The sequence below is a fragment of the Mastigoproctus giganteus genome, chromosome 8, assembly GCF_048544385.1.
Source record: "Mastigoproctus giganteus isolate SK-2022 chromosome 8, ASM4854438v1, whole genome shotgun sequence".
Taxonomy (NCBI): Eukaryota; Metazoa; Arthropoda; class Arachnida; order Uropygi; family Thelyphonidae; genus Mastigoproctus; species Mastigoproctus giganteus.
Genome location: NC_143582.1, coordinates 193,881,929 through 193,899,699, shown reverse-complemented (window position 1 = coordinate 193,899,699; position 17,771 = coordinate 193,881,929). Strand labels below are relative to the sequence as shown.

Here is a 17,771-nt window from a genome sequence, read left to right as displayed (position 1 = left end):
GGTACAGTTTTCTCTTTTTTGAAATAAACGTTCTGTTGGGCATTTTTTTCCCACCAAAGACCTGTCTCAATGCCATTGAAAACTTGATGTGGTGTGTATCCATGTTCTTCAGTAATTTTTTAAAATTCGTCTGCATACTTCTTGTCAGCTTCATTATCAGCCGATGCACTTTCCCCTTTGAATTCTTATGTTATGTAATGAGAAGCGGTTTTTAAATCTCTCAAATCAACCTTTACTAGCAACAAACGCTAGGTTAACAGAAGATTCTCCATTTTCTTTTAAATGGTTATAAATTTTTATTGCCTTTTGTTTAATTACATTGCATCTAATGGGATCCATTTTTTACTACTATCAGCAATCCAAATATTGAATACTTCTTCCATTTTCTTAATTATTGGTGCTCAGGGACGAGCTCTCATGTTTGCAGAAATGAAAGATCCTGCAGCAACAGCAGTTCTGCATTATAGCCAAAGCAGCTTATGCATCATCAAACCCCCGCAACAGCAGTTATAATTTTCTGTTAATTTTTCTTTATGATCCGGATTGTTTCTTCATTTAAATTTAAACTTTTTGCAAATTACGATACCTTTTCCCCCTTTTTAAGACTATCCAAAATTTGTATCTTTGATTTTAGAGAAATAAAGTTTCTTTTGAATGGTGCTTTTTTTACTTTCCTTAGGCATAATTTAGGGCCGGAATTTATCAGTTGTGTTAGAGCGAAACTGTGTTATAGAAGTACTGTGTTATATCAGGGGTTGCCTGTACAATATTCACTGCATAATCTCGGGTAAATATTGTACAGGCAATCCCTGTATAACACAGTACTTTCAGTACTTTTACAACATGGTTTTGCTCTAACACGGTTAGAGAATTGTGGCAAACCTCACATATGGTATTTTTGAGTCTTTGTGCAGGGAAACTCTGCTATTACGTCGGATGTAATTTTCAACATTTTCATTCTTTTTTGTGAATCCCCGCTGTTGACTCACTAGTCGTTACCAAAAAAAAATTATTGGGAAATCCCTGTATATTATTTTGTTGGGAAATTCCAGTGTTAGATTCTGTGCTATTGAACTTGTGTTTGTTTGAGACCATAAATTGTGACTTCGAAGCATGCAGTTCATGACTTTTAAGGTTATTTTTATTTGATCATTTATAAATTTTTCCAGGTGTGTATTACTAAACTTTGTTCTTAAGAACCGTACTGAAATAATTTCTTTGCTGTGAATTAAATTTTGGCCCTAAATTATGCCTAAGGAAAGTAAAAAAAGCACTGCTCAAAAGAAACTTTATTTCTCTAAAATCAAGGATACAAATTTTGGATAGTCTTAAAAAGGGAGAAAAGGTATTGTAATTTGCAAAAAGTTTAAATTTAAATGAAGCAACAATTGGACCATAAAGAAATGTCAGGAGTGTTGTCAATAAAGTGAGTGAATTTGAACTCCTGATTAGAACAACTAATGCTGACATAATAGGGCTAATGGAAATGTGGTGCCTGCCAGAAATAGGTGATGCTGATTTTCACTATGGTATGTGCAATATATTTAGATAGAATAGCAAAGGGTGGTGGGGTCATACCTCTTATTAAAAGCTGCCCAAGTGTAACAAAACCTGTCCCAGATTCAGAAGTCATGCATGCTAGTACAGAATCTGTGTGGTGTGAGCTAGCTGGAAGCAAAGGTATAATTGAGAGTATGTATAAACAACAGATCAGAAGACTATGATGAGAGCCTCTATATAAAAATATCATGGGTGCACAAGTGTGAATGTCTTATTATGGGTGATTTCAAACCTAATTGATTGGAGCAAGTGGAGGGAAACTTGCCATTAGGAACAAAAGTTTTAAATTGACTAGATGATTGTTATTTATATCAGCATGTTAGAGAAAGTACTAGAGGAAAAATAATCTAGACTTGATCATCTCCCATGAATCAGATGACATCATAGGGCTGGGAGAGATCATGAAGTTCTAAGTTTGATGATGAGGAGAGAGACAGAGTAGCAGTTGTGAAAGGCAAAGGAATGTGTTTCAACACTTTGAATTTTTAATGAATAATGGATTTGCACCTGGTGATGTTATTTGATCCTAAACAATATTAGTAACTTTAGGTTGACTCATGGTTAAACTAGTCATTTCTAAAGAGCACAAGCCCAAACTCTGTCACTGGAAGGACAGTGACAGAGTTTGGCATTTGCTGTCTTTCCCAGACACTTGTGCTATTTAATACTAAATTGTTCCCAGACAGGAAAGACAGAAAAATATAATGTAGAGTAGCATTATTACTTTTTAAAGCTATATTATTTTATCAGCATTGCTGCTTAGTACAGATCATTGTCATAAATAGATGAATGGAAATGAAGTTTTCTCTCAATGTAAACAAAAAAATTCTTAAATGATTAATCTTCTGTATTTATGGCATTTAAAAAAAAAAAACAAAAAAACTTTGATTTAGTTAATTATTCTTTTGTCTGATGTCCTTAGCAAATGCTTCCACTGAAATATAAAGCAGAAATCAGGGGAGAGAAATGGTTTGGAACTGCAAAAATTCCTTCAGACTATTTTCCACAAAGGGTGCATTTGTTTAATGCATTTGCCATTCATGGAGCAGAAGATAAAAGAGTTTATGAAGCCCTTTATCCAGTACCTACTGGTCATCACGTTCATCCAAATTTGTAAGTTCATATTAACTTTTTTTCCTTCACCCATTAATTAGTTTTTAAATGAGTCAGATATTATGTCTGAATTCAAACCCATTTTAATTAAATAAAAATATAAATTTCATGTATAAAGGTATTTGAATGATAACCTATCCTGTTGAATCATCAAAAGGCGTAACTGTAAGCAAGTTGTCAGATTGAGTCTAATTTACATACGCACACATGTACACTGTTTGTTTGAATCTATGCGATGTCATAAAATACAGTGATATCATTAAAGTTTATCTTGTAAACACTTTTGAACCTATTGGACATCATTCCATACTTTAAAATTTATTTTTTGCATCCAATTCCTTTCTGACCACATCGTGATATCCAATCAATTTGGTCAGACAAGTTTTCCCCTTAAGAAATCCATTCTGTTCTTAACTATAACTGCAGTTTTGTCTAGATGATTCTGCATTACATCTTTAACCAGTGACTCCATTATTTTCCTGGTCTTGGCACATTATAGCCTTAGAAGCTAATGTGCCAATAAAATCAAAACTAACCCAACCCAACCCATTATTTTCCCTGGAACAGAAGTTAAACTAACAGGTCTGTAATTACGCGTGTCACCCTTTGATCTCCCTTTGTGAATTGGGGATACATTCTCACAACTCCACTCCATGGTGACCTCCACTGAATCCAAGGATGCTCTCATAATTATGGTCAAGGGTTTGCTTAATTCCTTCACTACCTCCCTTAATATAATTGGATAGATCCCACCACCCCAAGTGCCTTTCTTATGTTTAACATCAACAATTTCTCTTCTACTTTCCTCTCAGTTATTACAAAATCACTTAGTTCCCTGTTAGAGTTTGATAAACTTCCAGCATCCCCTTCAGTAAATAATTCCTCATGTGCGAATGTAGATGCAATATATTCATTCAGTTTGTCAGTAACCTGAGTAGGATAATCAACAGTCAAACCACTGATATTGAGTTGGACCAATTTGATTCATCCCTTTCCTTCTAGTGTTTACATAAGTAAAGAAGTCTTTGTTGCTTTTCTTTGCATCCTTTGCTGAAGATTTCTCATAATCTGCCTTTGCTTGCCTGACCTCCTTTGTGACTTGATTAAATTCTAGCTTTTAACCACCATAGGCATGTGTCGCCTGATAATTTATATGCATCCCTTGCATTTTTCTTCTCTGCCACATGTCTCATTATTTCATATGACATCCACTTAGACCTAAACATTGAACAATATTCCTTAGTAGGTATGAAAATCCTAGTAGCTTCCATGATTAATTCCTTGAATGCTTCCCATTTAGAATTTGCTGTTGGTAACATCAGTTGGTTCCATTGTATAGAATTTAAAAACTGTCTGAGACCACTGTAGTCACCTTTACGAAAGCAAAAACCCTTCTGTTTACCCCCAATGGTAGTTACATCTTTAAGTAAATCCTAAATCAATACACTATGATAACTGCCACCTAGTGGTTCCTTTATCTGCAGATTCTTAATGCATGAATAATCACTGCTGATAATCAAGTCAAGAGTATTACTCCCTCTTGTTGCCTCTAGAACATGCTTCTGTAGAAAACAGTCATCCAATAAATCCACAAAAGTCTTGGTAGAGTACAAGTGATCAACCGCAAATTCCAGTCAGTATCTGGAAAGTTAAACTCCCATTATAAGACCTTTCTGATTTAGTGGCCCACTCTTTTTCTCCGTACAGTTGTACTCATCAGTCGCCTATAACACACTCCTGCTCTCATTTTTGCTTTCCCAGTGTTTCACACGAAATTGACTCAGCATTGCACTGGCCACCCATGTGAACTGAATACACTGCCTGAGGTAAACACATAAGGTTTTATGTGTTTCTTAACTAACAGCATAACCCCTCCTCCCTTCTTATCTTGTTTGTTATTTCTAAACACGCTGCACACCCCATATTCAAATTCTGCATTCCTTATATCTGTGTGGCACCATGTATCTGATATCCCAACAGTGCTCACATTTGATGTCTTGACTCTATCTCTTCAATTTCATCAAATTTATTTACTATGCTCCTAGCATTTTTTTACATGCACCTGTTCTTACTCTTAGTTACCCTGACAAATGTTTAGTTTTACATAATTTTTGCTATTGAAAGTTCCTTCCGTATAAACTAAATAAAAATCTAAAAACCAAAAACATATTTATTTATTTACTTTTTTGATTATATAGTGATGGACAAAGAATATCTGAAAGAAACAAGAATTTTAAGCTTTATTGAGTTTAGGTTCTTTTTTTTCATATTCCACATCCATTTTACCACTATACTATCACTAAGTTTCATCATGGCCGAACTTAATTCATTACATACTTGGATATATTCAGGCATGGTATCACTTATTTTAATATGTCTAACATAGCAATTGCCATTCTTCAAAAAAATTTTCCTAGAGGTCACTATTGCATGTTGGCTCCACATTTCTGTTTTCTTAGTAGCTGTGGTCTACATGTGGTCCTTTGCTCGGACACATTAAGTTTGCTTATAACTTTTGTTTTCGTTTGACTCCGTGTTAGTTAACAATAATCAATATGAATTATTCATTAAAGTATTTAAATTTATAATCAACCTTTTAATCTATTTCTTAACATTTTAGCCTAGATTTGAAAATAAAAAATATAGACATGCAATTAAAATAATAAATGTCTTTCAGTTTTCACCACTGTCATTCATTTCTTCTTTCATTTTATACAGGGTGCCAAAAATAGTTCACCTGATTATGAATCTCAATTAAAATTTTATTGTAATAAGTATCTTAAAATGGTTTGCTATAGTTATCAATGAGTTTTTTCTCATGTTATTGGCAGCCTTGATCCTAGCAAGCATTGCATTGCATCAGTACAGCATTAAAATTGCAACAGTGCAGGAGAAAGCAGTGTGCATGTTGTGGTTGTGAGATACTAAATCTCACTGCAAAGCGAGATTTCATGAGGAATTCCAGAAAGATCCACCTATGGAACAATCAATGGTGCAATGGCTGAAACAGTTTCAAGAAACTAGCAGTGTGCTACACCAGAAAGGAACAGGTGGGCCTAGTTATCTATAGATAATGTTTTGGAAATTCAGGAAGTGTTTACCCAAAGTCTTACAAAAATCTATCTGCCAGGCAAGCTGCAATTGCAAATACAGTGATCAACATTACACAGGGTTGTTTGCAAAAGATTGAAACTTTATGCTTACAAAGTGCAAATTGTGCAGGAAATTAATCCTCACAATAAACCACAATGAGAGGAATTCACTGTTTCACATTCTCAACATATAGACGAAGATCAGCACTTTCTAGAAAATGTCGTTTTTGGTGATGAGGCAACATTCCATTTGCCTGGTAAAGTTAACGGACACAATATGTAAATCTGAAAATCCCTACTCAGTTTATGAACAAAATGTGATAGTCCTAAGGTAAATGTGCAGTGCACACTGTCCTTCGGCCAGACAATTGGGCCATTTTTCCTCCATGAAAACACTGTGCATTCTGCAAATTACCTAGATATGTTTGAATTGTATGCTGCACCTCAGCTGAAAAATATGCCGTGCATGTGTTCTATCAGCAAGATGGGCCACAACCACACTGGAGCTTGTATGTGAGAATTTTCTCAATAAAAAATTTCCTAACCAATGGATCTGCTGCGATGGTCCCATTTCACAGCCTTCTCATTCCCTGAATATCACACCTATGAATTTCCAAGTAAAGGGCAAGGTACGCAAAAAAAAGTTAACAGCATCGCAGAATTAAAAGATTGGATTTGAACAGCCAGAGACTCAATTTTCATGAGATGCTTCAAAATTCTTGGAATGAAATCAGCTTTCACCTTTACATTTTACATGCTACCAAAGGTGCCCATGTGGAGGTTTACTGAAGTGCAGTTGTGTGATAAGAAATTCTTTGAGTTGCTTTATTAAGTGAAGCAAATCATTTTATAATACCTATTACAATAAAATTTTATTGTAATGTATTATAAAAATCAAACTTCATAATCAGGTGAATAATTTATAGACACTTAATATTTCAATGAAGATGTCTTCTCTGACACTTCAATTGACATTTCATGTTAAAAAGTTTAACAAACAGTAATATAGGCTTCACATACTATGTAGTTAATCCAAAAATAACAAAATTGGCAATATATATTACTTTCTCATTACAGTTCAGGGATGTTAATTGGATATTCCTGTTGTGTTCTTCTTTTTTCCATTTCTTCATATCAGCACAATAAATCCTCATTCTTCTTAAGAAAATTTTTAAGTATTCACGTGACAGTTTGATATTTAAAATATATATATTTATAATTTCTTTTCTTTCTTTCAGTCATAGGTTAGAATACTTCAGATATATGGAGTTCGAAAAGATACTTAAAGGAAACCAAAGTGCCAAACTTTCTGATCTGTGGAAGCAGGCAATTAAAGAGTCTGGTAAGTCCCATTTGGTAATTTTATTTTAGGAAAATAATTTTCCCAGTGCTTTTTTTTAGTTATGGAATTTAAAATTCTTCATATTTTTACCTTTTTTGGAAAATGACAAATTGCTTATGGAAATGGAAAACTGTGTGTGTTAAATTAATTTTTCTAACATTAATTCCAAAAGGTAAGATTAAACATTAGTTTCCATCATTGATCGATCCCAGTAAGTGATTGAATGCCAGAGTAATGAGTTGTGTACAAGTCAAATTAAAGAAATAATAATAATCTGCATTGATGAATAAATCTGGTGTATTTTATTGTTTTAATGAGAAATATTCAACCTTTTTCCACTGTATCCACATCTGTAATGTTCTTCATTAGTTCTAGTGAAATCAGCATCAAGGGACCCAACATGTGCGAGCAAGAGCACGGTATGTTAGCTGCTGTAATAAAAAGACAGCTTAGATTCGCTTTACTTTGACCATCAATCAAGAAACTTCTACACATAAAATCTGAAAAATAATTTTAAACAATGAATGGTAAATATCAGACAATTCCTTTGCCTATAATAGAATGGAGGGAACAGAATGTTTCTGACCCTGTTAAAATTGCCAATATCTTAGGGGAAATCTTTGCCAAAACATCAGCAACAGAAAATTACACCCAACCTACAGAAGATTTAAAACAAATGAAGAAAAACAAAAATTAAACTTTTCATCAAAAGGGAATGAACAATATAACCTACCATTTACTATCTGTGAACTGCATAGAGCTCTGTCAACATCTAGACACAGCATGGTAGGACCAGATAATATTCACTATTCAATGATACAAGAACTAAGTGCTGAATCATTGCAGTCACTCCTTGATCTGTTCAATATCCTGTGCCTAGAGGATACATTCCATAAACAATGGCATCATGCTACAGTCCTTGCCTTCCTTAAACCAGGTAGAGATCCAAAAAAACCCCACTTGCTGTAGACCCATTGCCTTGACCAGTTGCCTCTGCAAAATTCTTGAAAAGGTAGTAAACCATCGACTGATATGGTACCTAGAAAATTTTAATCTCATACATGCTGCACAATTTGATATCCAACAAAACAGATCAACATTAGATATACTAGTATGACTTGAACTCCATCTGAAATGCATTCCTTAGATTGGAACATCATGTCATGGTATGCTTTGATATCAGTAAGGCTTACGATTCCACGTGGAAGTATGGAATACTCTGCAAATTATATCAACATGGACTTCAGGGTCATCTCCCAATTTTCATACAAAACTTCCTGTAAACGTACTTCTCAGGTTAGATTCATAACTTCGTTATCCCAAGTATTCTTGCAAGAAGAAGGAGCCCTCCAAGGCTTTATACTCAGTGCTACTCTTATAAAAAGAGTAGCACTGAGTATAAAGCCTTGCGTTAATGGAGTTAATGGAGTTAATTGCAATTATAAAAATTGCAATTAACTCCATTGTCGAACATCTTCCAAAACACTATTGATACAGCACTGTTTGTAGATGACCTTAGCATTTCGTGTCATGTGAAAAACATGAATACTATTGAGAAACAGTTACAAGAGGCAATAAATAAGATCAGTTCATGGACACAAATTAATGACTTTCAACTTTTCCCCCAAAAGACGTTGTGCATCCATATTGCCGCCAACATAAAATCCTCAAAAATCCTGAACTACAACTGAATGGCCAACCAATAGCAGTTCACTCCACCATACGGTTCTTAGGAATCATATTAGATAATAAACTTACCTTTTTAGAGCATATTAAAATACTAAGAACATCTTATCAGCAAAAGCAAAATATCATTCAGGTTCTCTCAGCAACTAAGTGGGGAGCTGATCACCAGTATATAGCTCAGCAAGACCTAGTGTCCTTAGCTGGTCTGACCCTATCCACCATAGTGCAATATGCATTGCCCTGGGAGCATACTGCACATCTCCAATACATAGTTTATATACCGAAGCGCATGAACTGGCTCTCTCAATCAGAAGACACCAACTTATACTATGCTATGCATATAAAATTAGATCTATGCCAGAGCACCCAAACTGGCCGATACTTTTCACACCCCAGCACTGCAGGTTATACCAAAACCGCCCTACTGCTAACCATCCTTTGGGTATGTGAATAAAGCACCTTTTAGAACTCAATGTAACCTTAGACAATATCGCAAATACCTTTCCACTCTCCCTTGCTCCTTGGAGCATCACTTCACCTTCATGCGATTTATACCTTCATAAATGGAATAAATTTATGAGAGAAAAATTTTTGCTAGAGAAAATTTCTTACAACTATACCATGCAGTAGTGGACCAGTTTCCCAGCTTGTCACAATACATACTGATGGATCAAAGAACAATACCCACGTTGGAATTTCCGCAATTTTCCCAAACATCACATTAGCCTATAAATTGTCATGTGAGTTCAGTATATTCTCTACTGAACTAATAGCAATTCAGATTTCGCTGAAGTACATTGAATCCTCCAGTATTAAAAACAGCATAATTTTCTCAGATTCTTTAAGTGCACTTCAAGCACTAAAAATCATCACACATCCAATTGCAAAAGAAATAATCACCTCTTTGCATACCTTATCAGAACTTGGGAGAAACATACATTTCTGCTGGGTCCCATGACATACGGCAATGCTGCCAAATCAGTTAACCTACCACTCAACAACAAGTGGAAAGTCCCTCATCAAGACTATAGACCAGTAATCCAGGGAAAATGCATGTACCAGTGGGAGTTATCATGGCAACAACAGCTTAAAAATAAGCTTCGAAGTATTAAACCAAATCTTGAATGATGGCCTTCAAGCTTCAGTTCAATCCAACAGCAGGAGGTAACATTAGCTCATTTGAGACTAGGCCACACTAACATTACTCGTTGTTATCTCTTAAGAGGGGAGACCCCCCTTCCCCTTCAGTGTCTTCACTGTAACACTACACTTTCAGTGATACATATCCTTGTTGAATGCACAAAATATGCAAGAGAACGCCAGAACTTTTTAACTCTGGACATAACAAAAGATTCTCTTGCAGTTGCTTCAATCTTAGGTAATAGAATAAATGTCTCAAACGTCATTACTTTTCTCAAGATAATTAACATATATCACCTCCTTTAACTAGAAAAAAATAATAATTTTGTAGTCCTAGTTGGACTTATTATTCCTAATGAAATTATCCCTATCTGCAAGAAATAACATTCATACTTACCATATTAGTAAATTAATAAGAGGAGTTTACCTCAATATAGTACGTGGAACACTTCCGTATGATACCCTCCAGAAATTAAAACGGAAAAAACGAAAAAATCGACAACTTACCGGTCCATTAAAGTAAAATATAAATAATTAAAGTAAAATATAAATAATTAAATAATCAATTTAACACAATTCAAAATCAATTCAAAACAATTAAAATTCAAATTAACGCAATTAAAAGAATAACGAAAATATTCAAAACGATCTTCCTTCCTGAAGCTGACAATGCTTTTCGACCGACTGTCGTGATCACAGGAATGAAAATCACCGAATCAGGCAAAACCTGCAACTTAAATAGTGATTATGTGTCTTCGCGCATGCGCGTAAAGGTCCACGCATCGGAGATCAAATATGGCCGCCGAACATTAACAGAATTCTCGTGTAATTTAATTTCAATGGTTTCTGCAATTAATAGTCGCGTATAATTACGTTGAACGTTAAGTATTTTGGCCTCGTTAAATAAAAAAGTATGTTTTTCGTTAATGGCATGAAAGGCTAATTCTGACGCTGCTGAACGAGAAGCACGAACTGAGGCTTCGTGTTGATTTACACGAATATTAAGAGAAAACCGCGTCGAACCCTGATAAGACGAGTCGCAATCACCGCAAGAAATGTTGTATACTAGATCATTAATTTGTGTTGCGAACGCGGAAAGAACCGAGCGATTGTTCAGTATAGTGTGTAACTTCCGTATAGGCCTAGCTATAATTTTAAATTCGGTATCTTTAAAGAATCTGTTAAGCTGTTTGTGCCACTGTTCAACGTATGGGACAGAAATAAAGTATTTTTTGATATTACTATTGTTGATTGGTGCAGTATTTTGTATCCTATCCTTAGCTTGTACCCTAATTCGATTTATTGTGTTAATGGGATAACCCCTGTTCAAGAATCTGCTAGTTAATATTTGTATTTCTGAGTCCAAAGCAGAATCGGTCGTTGAATATTTATAGGCATTTAGAAATTGATTAAAGATAATCGATCTTTTGTAGGTGAACGGGTGGTAGCTATTATAATGTAGAAGCATACCGGTGTTTGTGGGTTTTCGATAGATGCTAAATTGTATTTTGTTCGAGTCCCGGGTAAGCGTGAAATTTAGAAAGTTTAATGATTTAGTATCCGTATCTTCCCTTTCCAATGTAAATTTGAGTCTAGAATGAATATTATTAAACGAATGTAAAATGTCTTGGATAGTACTACTATCGGTAATAACTAGAACATCGTCTAAATACCTCCCATAGTATGTGATACGGGGACGAAAAGGTGTCAAATGTATCTGCTCAATCGTTGAGAGATAGATCTCTGACATTAAGCCACTCAGGCTCAAACCCATTGGTAATCCAAAAATTTGTTTGTACACCTTGTCTCGAAAGGTGATGTAGTTAGCCTCAACTAATAGTTTAATTAAGTGAAAAATTTCCTTAATAGGCAGCTTCGTATAATTAGTCGGTGTCGACTAATTATACGAAGAATTTCCAAACTCTTATTGACTATTCCATTCTCTTCCTGTCTCTCCAGTAGTATACAATCGATACACACAATTATGGGAGATTTTTTGAATGGCTTGGTACAAAATTACATTAAATCTACACTAAGGTACTCGGCCCAAAGTTACCATATTTCTTTCCTAAAATATTGCCTTCAAAACAACATCGTTCCGAAGTTTGCCAGGGTGAATTTAAATCAAAAAATTTCAGGCATAAAACAATTATCACTGGCGACATCACGTAATATTGTTAAGCTTGCCTTAAAATCTCGATATTCGGATAAACAAAAATACCTTTCCCAGGTTAGGAAGCTTCGCGATAAATTAAAAAATTATCTACATCCGAACGATTGGTCTGTATTGAAGACCTCCATAGATTTGCGACGGGAAGCACAAGCCTCAGAGATAAAAAACAGACACGTTAATAAGTTGCAAACATTATCGAATAGTTCAAGACACGTTCATGCGAATTCTAACACATTGTCGCGAGCTTGCGACCAAGTTCACACGAGTTGGGTGACATCCCCCCCACAGACACATAACGCACTACCACAGAATATGTCGGCTAGTTCACGAACACCCCCTCACCCAGTATCCAACGAACCAACATATCAACAGGTTACAAATCTTTCCTCGTGTACACTATCGCAGGACCAGATTTCACTTTTATCCAAAGGATTAAATTATAATTTACCACCTCGAAAGCTGCCAAAAAAACAATGCGTAATTGATATTGAATTTGGACTTCGTAGTGTTCCACAAAAAGATGTATTTATTCAACAAGTTAACCAAGTAGTGAATAACATAAAAGAAACGCGACTTCCTAAATTGAATACACATGACAGTTCAGCTTTACGAGAACTTCGAGAAAATAAGGACATTATTATACAGAGGGCAGATAAAGGAGACACAGTGGTAATACTAGATAAACATGATTATATTAATAAGTTAGATTCAGTTGTGTCTGATACCTCCACTTATCGTGAAGTGGACCCGACACTGTTTACCAATTTGGTAAATCAATACAATAAAACGTTAACCACATATCGTAAAAACGACTACATTACTATGGTTCAGTTGAAGGAATTGAAGTCCAGAACATACAATATTCCTGCACTTTTTGGTCAGGTAAAATTACACAAGCCTGGATTTCCGATTCGACCTATTGTTTCCTACAGGAACTCGGCATTTTCAGCCTTAGCCACATATGTATATAACATTATAAAACCTTTTAGACAGGTTATACAATTTGGGATTAAGAATTACGATACATTATTTAATAATCTTAAAGACTGTAGACTCGGCGACAATGACAATTTATTCTCATTAGATGTTACATCATTATATACGAATGTAAACGTTGAATACACATTAGATATTATTTGGGATATGTTAAATAAAAACTTGACACCGACTAATTATACGAAGCTGCCTATTAAGGAAATTTTTCACTTAATTAAACTATTAGTTGAGGCTAACTACATCACCTTTCGAGACAAGGTGTACAAACAAATTTTTGGATTACCAATGGGTTTGAGCCTGAGTGGCTTAATGTCAGAGATCTATCTCTCAACGATTGAGCAGATACATTTGACACCTTTTCGTCCCCGTATCACATACTATGGGAGGTATTTAGACGATGTTCTAGTTATTACCGATAGTAGTACTATCCAAGACATTTTACATTCGTTTAATAATATTCATTCTAGACTCAAATTTACATTGGAAAGGGAAGATACGGATACTAAATCATTAAACTTTCTAAATTTCACGCTTACCCGGGACTCGAACAAAATACAATTTAGCATCTATCGAAAACCCACAAACACCGGTATGCTTCTACATTATAATAGCTACCACCCGTTCACCTACAAAAGATCGATTATCTTTAATCAATTTCTAAATGCCTATAAATATTCAACGACCGATTCTGCTTTGGACTCAGAAATACAAATATTAACTAGCAGATTCTTGAACAGGGGTTATCCCATTAACACAATAAATCGAATTAGGGTACAAGCTAAGGATAGGATACAAAATACTGCACCAATCAACAATAGTAATATCAAAAAATACTTTATTTCTGTCCCATACGTTGAACAGTGGCACAAACAGCTTAACAGATTCTTTAAAGATACCGAATTTAAAATTATAGCTAGGCCTATACGGAAGTTACACACTATACTGAACAATCGCTCGGTTCTTTCCGCGTTCGCAACACAAATTAATGATCTAGTATACAACATTTCTTGCGGTGATTGCGACTCGTCTTATCAGGGTTCGACGCGGTTTTCTCTTAATATTCGTGTAAATCAACACGAAGCCTCAGTTCGTGCTTCTCGTTCAGCAGCGTCAGAATTAGCCTTTCATGCCATTAACGAAAAACATACTTTTTTATTTAACGAGGCCAAAATACTTAACGTTCAACGTAATTATACGCGACTATTAATTGCAGAAACCATTGAAATTAAATTACACGAGAATTCTGTTAATGTTCGGCGGCCATATTTGATCTCCGATGCGTGGACCTTTACGCGCATGCGCGAAGACACATAATCACTATTTAAGTTGCAGGTTTTGCCTGATTCGGTGATTTTCATTCCTGTGATCACGACAGTCGGTCGAAAAGCATTGTCAGCTTCAGGAAGGAAGATCGTTTTGAATATTTTCGTTATTCTTTTAATTGCGTTAATTTGAATTTTAATTGTTTTGAATTGATTTTGAATTGTGTTAAATTGATTATTTAATTATTTATATTTTACTTTAATTATTTATATTTTACTTTAATGGACCGGTAAGTTGTCGATTTTTTCGTTTTTTCCGTTTTAATTTCTGGAGGGTATCATACGGAAGTGTTCCACGTACTATATTGAGGTAAACTCCTCTTATTAATTTACTAATATTATTATCAACGTAGAACATATTGAGTATTACAGCTCTGATTCATACTATCTAATACTTACCATATGTATGGCACACTATAGCCAAGATGCTGATACAAAAAAAAAAAATCCTCAGTCAAACAAACAAACAAACAAACAACAAACCTAACGTGCATCATGAAAACACTCTACACCACTGCACTCTTTTTTCACTCCGTGGCTGAGTTAGTAGGTCTCGGGCATAGATAGCAAGGTTTTCCCCCCAGAAACTGGGGTTTTTCGTCCAGCAAACAGGCAAATCGACCAGAGAACACACAATTTACACACAAAATAAATATATGGGTAGATGTAATCATTTACAGGGAACCCTAATATCATAATTTGGTTGGTTGGTTTGGTCTAGACCACTGCACTTCCACCACTAGTTGTCAGCTTTGGCACCTGACATAACTGGTCTATTAACTTGTGCTGCTGTCACCACATTTTTTCTTGCTTAAAAAGTGGAAGAAATTTTCTTCCTCCCCATGGGACAGCTGGAACCATGATTTATCATACAAAGTGCCTTTTTTTCCCACTTCTCAAATATCCAACATCTGTTTTCCTATATCCACTGTATCTGTAGCTGCGTGTTTTTAGCTGACAAGATTGTAGCCCTTTGAACTTATCTGTTACTGCTACTACTATACCCCATCTGTGACACAGTCTGATGCACTTTTTATCAGATCCATTCATGGATGGGGTAGCACTGCCATTTGATTGATTGTAGCCATCTGTTCGATTGCACAATTATTTTCACTCTCTATAGTCCTCTCACATCAACAAGCTCTTTGGCTGCTGTACTGTCATTTTCTAAATGTGTTCTGGATGCAGGACTATTCTTAGTTTAACTTAAACTGTTTTGTGTGACCACCCCAGCAGGGTGGCAGCATTTGTGATACTTGACTGGCATGTGTAGTGGCAACTATTATATTATACTCAAAATCACTTAGGTTGATTCATTCTCTTGCCAAATTGCACATGTAGGCACGTTATCCTTCATGACCTACCTACTTTATATAGTTTGATGTAGACACATAATGGCTCTGATGGAGCAGTCAGTTTCCTTGGATGATATGGATAGGTTTAATAAACTGGCCACTTAGTGTATGTTATATATTTTAATATTATTCTAATGTTTATATGAAAGTGAAGCCACACTTCCTATGTGTAGGAAGTGAAACCAACATCTACTTGTAAACCGCTGTTTGTAAAACAAAATATGGAATTCTTTTTTAGATCTCTGTCATGAGTGTGGAAGGATTGGCCAAAATATTAGTACCTTAATTTGTATACAAACATCCAACAATCATAATCACAGTATTTTTTATAACAGACATCTGTGTTATGCATTCAGTAGTTAGTTGCTGCCATATTATATGAAAGAGAAGCTGGGATAAAGAAATGTTTTGGTTATTTTCCCAGGATGTCCCAGAAGCTGTACAAAAACTCTTTGATGGTTGAGTCTAGGCTGTAGACTGACACCAATCAGTTTTACTTCCATTTATTGAAATTCACTGTGCTAATCTTGTCTTATGATTTTGGAAAGCATTGCTTTCTTTTAAGTAGAAAACAATACAACACTGGTATTGAGTAAAGCCCATTATATTAATAAGTTAAATAACTTCAATCATAAGAGTATACCAGAATATTAAAAAAAGATCCCACAGCTAGCAGAGAAAAAAAAAATCAGGAAGGCTACTAAAGACTTATTAGACAAAGAGACAATCAATAAAAGGACATACAATTTCATCAGACTTATCAAAAATGAAGCTATATTATTTGGTAACATTAAAATTCACAAAGAAGGGAACCCCATTAGGCCCACTTTTAGCAGTAAATACAGCTAAGGTCAAAATTTATGTAAATTTAAGTTCCTGTTATAAGTCCACTCAAAAACATTAAAAATTCGACTGATTTCATCAACATCATAAAGAAAAAAACCTTTTAAATAATAACAACACTGTCATGGCAAGTTTGGAATGTTCATGAACATTCCAGTGAGAGTTAGGGGATTAAGATTAAATTACGGATTAAGTTAGGGGAACCCTCTCCCACCACTCATGGCAGACATCTTTTTGGAGGGCTTGGAAGAGAGAGCTATTGCTCTGGTTACTTGAAGACCCTTGATATGGATTAGATATATGTAGATGATATTTTTTTGACATGGGAACATGGGAAGACACAGTTAAAACAATTTCATGAATATATGAACAATAGACATGGAGGAAGAAGATTGTTATTTGCTTTTTTTTTTTTTTTTTTTTTTTTTTTTTTTTTTAGGAGCATTAGCAACTAAGGCCATATTGCTCCGGGATATGCGGTGGTCATTCCCTGACCTTTCCGCATCCTCCGTATTTGGTGGTGACGGGCTCGAACCCCGGTCTAATCAAGAAGCGTGTGCTACGCACTGCTGCTCCTTCCCACCTGGCTACGGAGGCGCCAATGGAAGAAGAAGAAGAAGAAAATAAGAAAAGAGGATGGATGGGAATCTGCCATTTTTGGATGTCTTGGTGAAAAGAGAACAAAATTTGATTATCACTCAGGTTCAGAGAAAAAAGATGGACTCTGAATGTTAATTTCATGTTGAATCATTTGATGAATATTAAAAATAGTATTATTAAGATATTAACATGTAGAGCATTAAGGATTTGTGATCAGGAAAAATTAGATGAGGAACTTAATATCTCTTTCCCTTTCTAACAATGGGTTTCCATAGGGATTGGTTGACAAAACCATACACAAACTATAAAAGAAATTTCAGGAAAGCAAACTTATTTAATTTTATAATAATAAAATATAGAACAGGGACAAATTTAAAAAAGCTGCTACAGTTCCTTACATAAAAGGAATAGGAGAGAAAACCATGAGAATATGCAAAAAATATGGACTAGATGTGATTTTCACACCAATAAACAAAATAGGTAATTTTCTGAGGAACAATTTCCCCAGTGAGATGCAGATAAGCTATTTAAAAAAAGTGATGTGGAAAA

The 17,771-nt window shown here is 35.0% G+C and overlaps 1 protein-coding gene across 3 annotated transcripts in view; it reads left to right on the top strand.

Moving 5' to 3' along the window:
• LOC150082129 (UPF0462 protein C4orf33 homolog) overlaps positions 1 to 17,771 on the top strand; it is an 87,524-nt gene that overhangs the window by 62,145 nt on the left and 7,608 nt on the right. For all 3 annotated transcript variants that reach the window (XM_090379999.1, XM_090379998.1, XM_090380000.1), the window contains exons 5-6: positions 2,483 to 2,673; positions 7,004 to 7,107. In XM_090379999.1, the coding sequence (XP_090236125.1) occupies positions 2,483 to 2,673; positions 7,004 to 7,107 (295 nt within the window). The remainder of the gene's footprint in view (positions 1 to 2,482; positions 2,674 to 7,003; positions 7,108 to 17,771) is intronic.